Here is a 12,500-nt window from a genome sequence, read left to right as displayed (position 1 = left end):
AAGGATCACGGTAATTCACTCCCTGAATGCTCCAAATCTTCATGGCTTAAAAAGCATCCCAATTTTCTCCAAAGGTAGTGGCATTTATTCACTGGGCCATAGCTAATTTTACATGGAATGCAAAAATGTTAGTTTAAGTTTAATTTACCACCCTATTTAAATATTTCCAATGTAGCTCTCAAACTGCAGAGCTATCCCTCCGTCTATTTTAATTTTAAAGTAAGTTAGCAAAGGCTTCCTTCTTAATCCCCGGAGACTACCTACATAGTGACACAAACGCACAAATTTATGACAGCAACATAAATGCTCTTCTGAAGTAATGTGCAACATTAAGTGAAAATCGTTTCCTGGAAAGATATTATAGGTATCTATATTTTATTTGCCATCTTAAACATATCTGGGTCTTTATGGCCTTATTTTAAAAATGTATTTCCTTTTTATATTTCCTGGTGCAAATGGACTGCATAAATAAGCAATGTGCTATGAGGCTTCAGACCAGCCGATAAAACCTTTCAATTTTCATGCCAGCTTCTTCTTTTGTAATTCAAATCCGCCTGGAAACTGGCAGCTCTGAAAACTGAAACAAGCACTGCCACAAATACCTTGTAATGCTATCGACCTTGTCTGCCCATGCAGTGAGAAAGGGGGATGCGTATGTGTCTGCAGCCATCCAGATAACACAACTCATTTTTTTGGGGGGGGCGTTGGGGTGGGGATAACAGAAGCCAGCCCCAGACGGTGCACCAAGCGCAGTCATTACCAGGCGTGCTGGAGAATAAGTCTCTTCAAAATACACAGTGCATTTAAAAACCACATATGAGGCTGAGCCACTGCTGTCATTACCAATTTTAATTTAGCTCCTTCAGTTTGCCAGCCAGATAAACTCTTTAGTGCTGTTTTTTAATCTATTTGCCACATTTTATGTTTAAGATTATAGTAATATGGACAGGAGAAGGAATCACTTTTAGGGGAAATAAAGAAATAGATCCACTTATCAGCGCCCATCAGAAAGTTCATTAATCAGCAAGGCTTTGTGCCCTCTAAATTGAAAGGTTAAATAATCCTCTCAGGAATATTTCTTGGCCCCTCCGCCAATTGTCCGGAGAGGAGCTGCCATTCACAGCACGCGGGATCGGTGACAGGGTATCTTACCACTGTTTGGACCCCAAACAATGATGGACAAATGGCCTGGTTTACAAAGAACCTTTTAGTACATGGATGGAAAAGGACCACAGCTTTGAAGCAGGGTGGAGGGATAAGGAGGGAGTGAAGACAGGATGTGGCGGGGAGGGACAGAAAAGAATACGTCCATGTGTGAATCCATGGATATTTTATCTGAATGTTTATTGGGGTGGACTATAAAACATAGAAACTACATTAATATACATCTTCCAACCGTATGGAGTACTTAACATATTCAAATTTGCTTGAATATTTTGCATACAACTGTATAGAAACCATCATTGAAAAATTAATAGAGCTGTGGCTCTATTATATTTATTAGCTAAAACACAGAGGATTCAAAAAAACAACATGATTTTCATTTTTACCATAACTCCACATGACTTACAACAGAAAGCACTCCCCCTCCCCATGCAATTGTGCTTATTCGCCTGAAATGGTCTTAACCAACAGTCACAAAGGCAGGGAATTCCACAGCTGTAAGGGCCTGTCTAAAGAGGGGAGAGTAAGGCTTTTTTTGCTTTTCCAATATGCCTTATCTTAGCTCCTGCTTGTCTTAAAATAAAGAACAAACATGGAATAGGAATGCTCTTTGAAATAATACAAATCACAGGCACTGAGAAAATGCTTAATTTTGTGTTGCCTTTTTGGCTGAACCTATAAGAGAATACAACTGGAAGTCTGTAAGAGTGAGCAAGCTCTTACACCTCAGCATCTTGCTGTGAAATCAGGCTGGTTTCTGGCCTCAGTCATGTGAAGGCATGAAGCAGTTTCATCTGAAGTACAAAAAAACCGATATGCTATTTTGTTTCCTTCCTCATCTGATTAACATAAACCCTCTACCCCTAGCAGAAAGTATTACAATTGATGTGTGTGTGTGTGTGAGAACTGTTCAATTTCATATTATTCTCAAGATTTATGTAATTTCATTGCTTATGATAACTATATTCAGATGACACTGAAGTTACCATTTAAGAACTGAATGTTTATAACATATTAATTACCCTATATATATTTTTCAAAATGATATCATTGTATCTTTATATGGTACATACGTTATATAGTCATTTTCATTAGGAGAAGTAGCCTAAATATTTTTGTGATCTACTTCTTAAATGTCTTTATAATGATTTTTAGGCAAATCAAATTTAGAAAATAATTTAAGTTTGCTGTATTTAAAAGTTACCTACATTTCTAGAAAAGACACAGATAAATAATAAGAAAATGAAAAGTGAGCTAAATACTTTGGTTAACAAAAGACAGTGCTTGTGAGTATTTTAATTTCAGTAACTATAAGAAGGAAACATTTTTAGGAGACAAAGAGGTCATTATGAATCTCCTCATCTTAAGCAAATAACAGTCTTTTCAAAAGACATTACAATAATCTGATAACCTGAGTTTGGGCTATTAGTCCAGAGGCCATCTCTACAGGTGTGAGGCATGTATGGGCTTGCTTTACTGGAGCTCACACAGTGTTGAATACAAGCTATGTGGTAGGTATTGTGCCAAGTACTTTATATTTATTATCTCACTGCATACTTAAAACAAGAAAGCACTATCCTCATTTTTCAGATGAAGAAACCAAGGATCTTAGAAGCCAAATATTTTAACTAGGTTTGACCATCTAAGTAAATTAAAGAGCCAGAATATGAGACGTCTGATCCCAAAGCTGGCATTCTTTTTTCTATTTTGATAAAAAAAAAAAAAATTCCCTAGTAATTTCCTCAGAAATAAGTCTTCCACTCCAAATCAATTTTATAGCATGTTTTTTAAGGATTTCAGTAAAATTAGGAGGGAATATGATATAACTATAAATAAAGGAAACAGGAGAGATCCAAGAGAGACAAATTGTGATTTTATTGTATAAACAAAGCTAATGAACAATCCAAAATTCAGTTCCCCTAACTGAAAAGAAATGTAGGAGTAACCACAAATACACGTAAAGAATAATATTTATGTAAAATTGGTATTTATAGACATGGATACATTACTAAGTTATAAAGATGACTGTAATTTATCTAATAGATTTGGCTTCATATGACTTTTGAAAAAAGGAATGAAAATAATGTGCTATCTTTATTACCAACTGATTCATACACATGAATTCTTTTTACAAAGCTGATATGGATTTCTGAACATTCCCATGGAAAAACTCTTGTTTTGAAATGTGATCTACCAGAGTATTGGTATACCAATTAAGGCAAAGGTGTATTTTAATTCCAAAGATAGTAAAAAAAATTTTTTGGTCAAATGGTCTCTAAATATGTAGCATTTTTCTTCATATAATATTTTTGATATTTCAAAAAACCCAAGGATATTAGTTTTGGATGACTATTACTGAGTTCAAAATAGCTGAAAGAAAATAATTTCAGGGCGTGTGGGTGGCTCAGTGGTTAAGCAACTGCTTTTGGCTTGGGTCATGATCCCGGAGTCCCAGGATCGAGTCCCACATCGGGCTCCCTGCTCGGCGGGGAGTCTGCTTCTCCCTCTGACCCTCTCCCCTCTCATGCTCTCTCTCACTCTCACTCTCTCTCAAATAAATAAATAAAATCTTAAAAAGCGCCTGGGTGGCTCAGTCGTTAAGCGTCTGCCTTCGGCTCAGGTCATGATCCCGGGGTCCTGGGATCGAGCCCCGCATCGGGCTCCCTGCTCAGCAGGAAGCCTGCTTCTCCCTCTCCCATTCCCCCTGCTTGTGTTCCCTCTCTCGCTGTGTTTCTCTCTGACAAATAAACAAAATCTTTAAAAAAAAAAAAAATTTTCAAATGTACAAAAACATAACTCTCATGATTTTGTTGTATGTGGGATCAAATGGCAAATGAATTTCAAGTCTAAAATTTGATTGATTTTATCAATAATTCATTAACTTTTAGTCATTTAAGAGATTTTGCTTTTAAAATCTTAAACTTAATTCAATTTAAGATTACTAATAGAGTTTATACCGTAACAGAAAATGTAACACTAGTTCAGAGAGATTGTTCATGTCAACAAGTCAAGGGGTTCTTTCAGGAGTCTTTCCCTGCAGATTATTCAAATGATTGACCAAAACTCTTAAAGGTTATGGTTGATCATGACAGTGACTAACTAAGTGATTCCTAAATACTTAAGACCTGTTAGGAATTACTATAATCTACCATGTCATTTACATGCATGACTACTAAAAGGAATGTTTAATACAAATATCACTGGTCCTGTATACTTTATCTACTTTTATTCTTGCACTGAAATGTCCAGAGAAGATTATGACAAGCTCAATCAGTTGGAGTATATTTATTTAAGGAATGGCATGAATCACCTGTTCAAAATACATATGAAAAATAATCACTTAAATATGCTAAAATTATTCTACGTAATACTTCTATTCTCTTTATGCGTGGTTAACATGACAAATAATAGGCATCATTCAACATTTCAGATTTTTAAACTACAATTTATTATATAATTTATTATATAGCACTGTGCAGTGTTAAACTGGATTTTGAACATTCTCAGGCTACCTGTTTATATTCATTTTTGTTATAACAAGAGCCCTATTTCAAAGTGTAGGTAAAAAAACAACGTAGTTTTATTTGCGATTATATGAATAATGTATGTGTTTCTGAAGGAGAAGAAAAGACTTAAAAAATGTTACATATTAAAATTATAAATACTTAGAAATAGAATTTAATTACCACAGAATGTAAGTATTAAGAAGAAACTGCCCCTATAATGACTAACTATAATTCCTTTTTAAGCAAAGGTGAACATACTTAGGGAACAGGAAAGGGCAGTAAAAAGTTCAAATGTAATTTGCATCCTTTTATCATCCTCAGGAGAAACCTCTGCCAACAGAAAAGAAAAAGTCCATAACAAGTACTCCCTTAAATTTTTAAAACAGAAGTAAAATCTGAAGCCCATATAGTAAATATTTAAGTCCTAAATGTAATGGTGTTTGCCCGCAGCTACTAAGGGGCAGACAAAAAGGCACAGGGACTTTTTTTGTCAAATAAAAAAAGTTAGCTGTTTATAGTAGAGCTTCAGGTTCAATTAGTCTATTACTGAACAACATGTGCTACCTAAAAAATGACATGATGATGGCTGACTAGGACATATCTTCAGATATTTAGAAGATGGCAAACACAGCTGCATCCAGGTCAAAACATTTATAATGAATCTTTTATAAATCATGTGAATGCTGCATACTTTTCATTGCTTATCCGAAACACTTAAATTTATAAGAGAATTAATGTCATAAAGTACTTGATATTATTTAAATATCTTAACACAAGAAAAAAATCTACTCAAAATATGCCATATTGATTTCTCATTTAAAACAAATTATTTTCTGCATTAAAATACTGAAACTCAAATAATTTGGAAATTCTCTCTGAAGGGGATGATGACACCTCAGTATTTCTTAGAAAAGAAGAACATTTAAAGGCTCTCCTATGTGTGTCAATAAATAAATAATAAATAAATTATACATAAATCTAAATTTTACTTTACTCCCATTCATTAATAAGTTTGTGTACATACAATGTCTAAATTTCTGAGGAAACACTGTGAAAGGAAAAATAACATGTGCATTTATAATTCACAATGTTCACTTTTTTTCCTCCTTTCACAGAAGCTTTAGAAAATTGCTCTTTGATGATTTGGCAAATTGTATTTATTTTTAAATGAATCTCATTTACTGAGATTGATAATTCCAGGTTTCATTTGCTTTGAAATTGCATTTTCCAATTGCTTCCAATGATAAGTTCTAGAAAAATGTGGTCCAACATGCCAGTGAAATAAAGATTCAAAAAAAAAGAAAAAAAAAACCCACCTCAGGTGACCTACTCTGTAAATGTAGGAATTACATTTTATACTAAATTCTAAACATGGTAAGATTGAAGTAAAAAAACTGCTAGCAAAATGTTGACACTAAATACTTTAAGAACAAGGTGAGTATTTAAATAAATATAGAAGTATTCACATAAATTTTTCATCTGAAAAATATTTTAAAATTTTAGTCACTATCCAAATGTCTTTTCTATCTGTTATATATGGAGTATTAGAAAATAGTCATTAGTGCTTATTCAGAAATTCTTTTTATTCAGACACCAAGTAACTTGAAACATAAAGCATTCTGATTTATTTTGTAGTACTACAATGAGAAGACAGCCTTGAGGTACTACAAAATAGTTGTGTGCCTTCTGAATCATCAGAGCATGATTACACTCACCTCAGTAGTATTTCAGTATTAAGGGCATTTTTAATGAAAACTAAATCTCTGAAAATTTGACAGAGATGTAATATCTCAATAGCAACATTTAACCAACCACAACATTGATACAGCAATACCAGATCTTGAGGGGGCGAAAAAACCCCAACAGTTGAAACAAGAGTATTCCTGGTTCTTGAGAAGTCTGCAAACTGAACTGAACTACCAAAATAAGAGCTTCCAAGATGAATTTTAAAGTGTTAGTTTATGATAATCTGTATGCCAGGCCTCAAGATATGGTATCAAAAAAAAAGTTGATTTAAATTTTCCAAAGTAGAGTGAGGCCTAGTTCTCACTCTATTCTGGAGTTAACACTTTAAAATACAGTATGTAACCAGTTCTATTTTCTTAAACACACACATGGAAAAGGACATATCACTTGATATCTACTGTGGATGGTGTTCTCGTGGGTTTTGCAGTTCTGCTTATGTAGCCAAAGAGCTCTGAGAAAAAGACTGAGGATTCCCAATATATATTTAATTAAGAGAGAAAGAGGTATTGTATTCTCTCCCTGCCCCCCACTCCGCCCCCCACAAAGAAAAGATTCTAGCTTGGGCTGACTTCTGGAAACTTTTAATTTTTCATTTTAAGTTATTTTTAAAAATCCACTTCAGTGTTAGGCAGTTAGAAAATTGTTACTCATCCTATCTTACATCAAAATTCCAGGATAAAGACTTTTGGATACCTTTATCCTCACAATCAAATTCCCTTTGTTATTCCTCCCTTTTGGACTACAAAGCATAGCTCTAGAGTTAAATTTAAGTCTGTTCACATTTAGGGTTACCTCCTGTGTGGCATGGCATAGGATGCTTTAGAGTAGCACTCTTGTTTAGTGTAAAACCCTCATTTCCGTACTGTGAAAATCCAGAAAACACATTTCTAAATTGATGTTTCCAGTAAGGAGAGAAAACCGAGGAGCAAAACAAAACGAAATTGTTAATTATGGTCCATAAGGTATACTCTGGCATTCAAGTAGTTCAGGTAAGACATTATTGATTACTACTAAATTCTGGTCACCAGCTTTTTCCTAGGCTAGACAGGAAGGCAAAGAAATCCTACTCCTCCCCATTTCCCTGACAGCAAGTATTTTACTTTTTGAAGTGTGAATTCTAGGTATTCCAAACACTATATATATAAAGAATCATTTAAAAGGTAATTCTTCCAAAAAGATTGCATTTGCTTCCTATTTAAACGTTTAGTTAAAAAGGTAGTAGGTTGTAACATATTTTAACAATGTACACAAAGAAATCTGGGCGCAAAATTAAACATAAAAGATATATTGTCCTTTTTGATTCTTAACACACTCAGCCCCCAAATAGCAAACTCCTAGTTACTTTTTTTAAAGTAAGTAGATTAAAAAACAAGATTAACAAAATGTCCAAAGCATGTCAAATTATAGCCTCTACTAGTTAAAAATTCTGTTAGTTCTAAAACTCTGTTGGTGGCCATTCTGGCCTAGGATTTTTAATATAAATGAGACTAGAAATGACAGGGAATGGGGAAGGGACTTTCCTTCTTGAGAGGGAAAATTTTATCTAGAATGAGTTATCTGAAAGATGAAAGAATATTCAAAGTCAGACTTCACCAAAATCTGAAAATATAACAGAAATTAAAATACAAGAACAGTGCTATAGTATTGAAGATTTAAAAAACTTTACAAACATTTCTGAAGAAGTAAATACATAAAATATTTGGGGAAATTATTTAATTCTAAATAAAAATAATATATATATTTTTTTCCTATGCAGGGCTCCAAAGTGGTCATCTAAAGTCATCAAATTATATGACATAAGTTTATAGTCATTAAAATATACCAAGAAAAATGACATAGCTAAATTAGTTGTTATAATATGCATACATAGTATACATATATATCTATGTAGATATATATGTAGATATATATACATAGAGGTATATACTACCTCTATGTAGATATATATGTAGCATCTTTTTATCAGAGTTTTATTGGCATGTATCCTTTAGAATGATGGTCTTAGTTATTTTTCATGTAGTGAAGTCCAGTCAAGTTTAGTTAAAAAGCTGTTCTATTTTATGTTCTATTCAGATACAAGTTGTTAAGGAGGCTTTATTTTTATCTCATTTAACTGCTGAAAACAGTGAACATTTCCCTTCTTTAATTTTCTTCTTACTTTAGAATGTATTTTAAGAAATTTTTGATTTGGAACATTTTGCAAGTCCACTTATACCCATCAACTTCACCATCTTTCTTGTGTATCTGAGAAATAATTCTCTATTTAACCTACAGATTTTTTTTTTTTTTAAAGAAAGCAAGCAATTCCTAAATAGACCTTAAATTGTAGTTGCTAAACTTTAGGCTGTGCAAATGTCCTTCTAGTCTTATTGATAAAAAGTAGATAAAAGCAACTGAAAAGTTCTGAAATGTAAACATTTCCAAACTGGATATACTAATCAACTTATTCCCCCAAAAGCACAGTTGATTTTGGGTAAGAAATGGATACTTTCTGGGTTAAAAAAAGAAACTAATCAATGATTAAATGCAGAAATTTCCAGAGCTTTAAGAAGCCTGGTTTAAAGGAATATACAGTGGCAATTCTAACCTAGGCTTCATTACTTGGTCACTGCTGAGTGATGCCACATTCACATGTGAGGGCTACTATAAGTCAATAGATGGCAGTCCATCGCCTAGTAAAAGGGCTGAAGATGATGAAACTCACCATGCATCTTGCTTTTATTCAAGATTAAATATTGCTTAATTATACATATTTGGATTTGCCTACATACATAATTATTTACCTATTTTATTTTAGATGGATTGATACATATATACACATGTTTATAAATGTACTAGTTTACAATTTATATTTGCATAGTAAACTAATTCTAAATTACTAAGTATTAATTTAAACTTGACAATTAGAAATTGTGATAGTTACCTGCAATATTACTTTGAAAAATTAATCAGAACTCCAGATTGAGAACAATGGATTTTTCAAAATGATTTTGTTATACCTATAAACAGAATATATTGTAACTCCCCAAAAGGGAAATTCATTCTGTTTTCATTTGTTTTTTCCCAACTATTCTTTTACAATGTTTTTCAAGACCTATACTATCATCAAACCCTCAAATATTTCTGTTATACGAAACACTAATTTCTATCCTTCTATGACAGTTATATAAAAGAATATAGGTGCAAGTAATGAAAAGAGTGGCTTTAGAGTAGTACTTCCCATACTTCAAGTTTTCAAGGCTGGAATTCTCTTAACTTAGGGGGAAAGGGAAAAGAAATGCAATTGTCAAATCTATTAGGCTATTACTTAATAAAAATACTGATGAAGAAAACTGCCATACAGTTACAAAAAGTGACTATGATCTTGAAAAATATATGATTGGATTTCAATCAAATCTAGGCTATAAGGATTTCCCCATAGTATGTTAGGACAAAAAAAATTGCTATATAAGTATAAACATAATATATCCATATGAGTTACATCTGTAACATATGTGTGTTAACATACATAGGGGTGTGTGTGTGTTTATTTTAGTATAACACTAAATATTTTAATAAAACCCAATTTGGGACTGAAGGATAGTTGAGGAATTATAGCTTTCTACTGAGAATCTTTACATAAATTAAACAGTGATAACAATATGAAAACATATTCCTCATGAAAACATATATTATTCCTTGCGTCTTGGGCCTGTGATAGATATATTGGTAGTTTGAGTCACTTGGTTTACTTTTTATTTCTACAAGAGGAGAGCAATAAGAGTACATGTTTTTGTAAAACTTTGTCCTTTCTATTTTTCTACCTGTCTTCCTATAACCAAAACCTTTTTGATGTTAACCTTAAGGAACAGCTTTTATAACATTGTTATAACTGTATAACTATAAGTAATTTTTATTATTGTGTCTTGCTCAGTGTAGCACATTTAGTATATTAAAAAATGACTACTAGGGCTATTGTGAATTATTGAAATTATTTAAGCTGAATATTAAAAATCAAATAACTTCATAATATTGAGCACTAGCCAAATGATTCCATAGTAAATTATGTTTTCCACTTCTACTTAGCCTAAATTCACAATAAAAGGAAACCAGATAATTGAATAACTTGAATGGTATTAAGCAGATGTTTATACACTTTGAGTAAGTCAAGAGGAGCTTAAGGATATGACATTTGAATTGTTCTCTATGAAAGATACACTGAGCTTTTCTTAGTTTCATTAAAAAATGTGCAAAAATTTCAATAAAGCCAGAAGAATGATTAAGGAAGAGATTATGAACTGTATGCTTATGGACTGTAGATAATACAACACTTTAAAGACACTGGATTGCTATTATTCTTTTATGGCTCCTGGCATACTTTTCCCCTTTAATGAATGTAGTCTAGGAAGACTGAGATACCATGATGTAATCATTAAATGATGTGAGTAATAAAAAAACAATCAAAATCTTTTCAGAACAGGAAGATAGAGAATAGACTGGTGGGCAGGGGAGAAGAAAAAAAGTATATTATTGCTTTCTCAGTGCAAAAACTCTTCAGATGTTTATTATCTTCCAGTAGAAGATGCTTGTCTATATTTTATGGTCAGCAGTTCAGAGAAGGATAAATAGGCTAGGTCTTGGGGAAAATAAAAAAGGTGTTTCTACTCACCGTTAGGTGATACTGCCTCCAGATTTCTGGGCAAGCCTGGAAAATAAAAATATTGATCAGCTGGGAGCATGAAACAAGGTACTTTACAGCCTGTTGGTTTTGGCATAACCCAGCATCCACCGGTGTCGGTCACAGGAAAATAAGAAGCTTAACAGAAAGGGTCTGCATTTCAGCTTCAAAAACCTGGCTAGACAGTTTAATTGAATTTTACACTGGTTTAACACACTCCCTGCCATTGTCAGAAAGCCAGTAACAAAGTTTTCTCTCTTTTTTCTTTTCAGGTTAGAAGTTTTGGGGCACTAAGATGTGATTAAGAGCCATAACTCAGTTAAACTGATAAATGAACAGCAGTGGTCAAAATCAATAAGGCTCACTAAGTACACCTTTTAGAAGAACATTTTGAACCTTGGTAGTATGATAAAAAAAAAAACAACCCAATTTAATAGCAACTGCTTTAAAGAAGACTTCACTGTGGTTATATATTTCTGATGTCTGTTGCCATCCTTTAGTCACTTGCTGCTAACCTTCAATACTCTGCATAATAGAGTAAAAAGAGAATTAAAACAAAACAAAACAAAAACAACCCCAAGAATCTGAAGTTCCTGTCTTTTCCCTTAAAAGTTGTCTTATCTGTACATTTATAGGCAAATAACTTAAAAAAACAATAAAACCTCAATAATTTTGTAAAAGGTGGATTTATTGAGGCTCGAATAGGTAACAAACAAACACAAGCAACAAACAGCAGCAGCAACGACAAAAAAACAAGAGATATTTCCTTATGGATACAAATACAAATCTTCTTCCCTTATACTTAAATTAGGACTCTGTTAGGGAAACACTTTCTAATCAAGTTCTTATGTTTTACTGGTCTGCCATCTTCTGAGAAAAAGAACGGTTGATGTCAAAAAGTCTTTTTTATAATTATAGCAATAGGGACGTCTGGGTGGCTCAGTCGGTTAAGCGGCTGCCTTCAGCTCAGGTCATGATCCCAGTGCTCTGGGATAGAGTCCCGCATGGGGCTCCTTGCTCAGCAGGAAGCCTGCTTCTCCCTCTGCCTGCAGCTACCCCTGCTTGTACTCTCGCTCACTCTCTCTCGCCCACGCTCTCTCTTTCTAACAAATAAATAAATAAAATCTTTAAAAAAAAAAAATTATAGCAATAATTAAAATATATTAAACCAAGCTAAGTAAATGGCAGTTCTTAAAGTAAATGTGAACGTACAGCTTTTGTTTAAAAATGTGTGTATACAGATATACATGTTATGTATATATACACACACATATGCATGCCTAAAATTTGAATGAGTTGAGTCTTTTTTAAACCTTTATTATCTTTCACGTACACTTTGAAAAAATTCTCTACCTGATTTGTCATTCCTCTTTCATTTATTTTTCAGGGTAGTGATGATAAAACTAACAAATATAATTCATACAATC

The 12,500-nt window shown here is 33.0% G+C and overlaps 1 protein-coding gene across 4 annotated transcripts in view; it reads right to left on the bottom strand.

Moving 5' to 3' along the window:
* ZCCHC7 (zinc finger CCHC-type containing 7) overlaps positions 1-12,500 on the bottom strand; it is a 230,704-nt gene that overhangs the window by 19,736 nt on the left and 198,468 nt on the right. For all 4 annotated transcript variants that reach the window (XM_006729111.3, XM_081803201.1, XM_081803202.1 and 1 more), the window contains one exon: positions 11,065-11,100. In XM_006729111.3, coding sequence (XP_006729174.1) covers positions 11,065-11,100 — 36 coding nt within the window. The remainder of the gene's footprint in view (positions 1-11,064; positions 11,101-12,500) is intronic.

This window comes from Leptonychotes weddellii, chromosome 14 (assembly GCF_054177405.1).
Source record: "Leptonychotes weddellii isolate Sample4059 chromosome 14, ASM5417740v2, whole genome shotgun sequence".
NCBI classification, from domain to species: domain Eukaryota; kingdom Metazoa; phylum Chordata; class Mammalia; order Carnivora; family Phocidae; genus Leptonychotes; species Leptonychotes weddellii.
The sequence above is the reverse complement of the archived record's forward strand: the minus strand, read 5'-3'. Positions and strand labels throughout refer to the sequence as shown.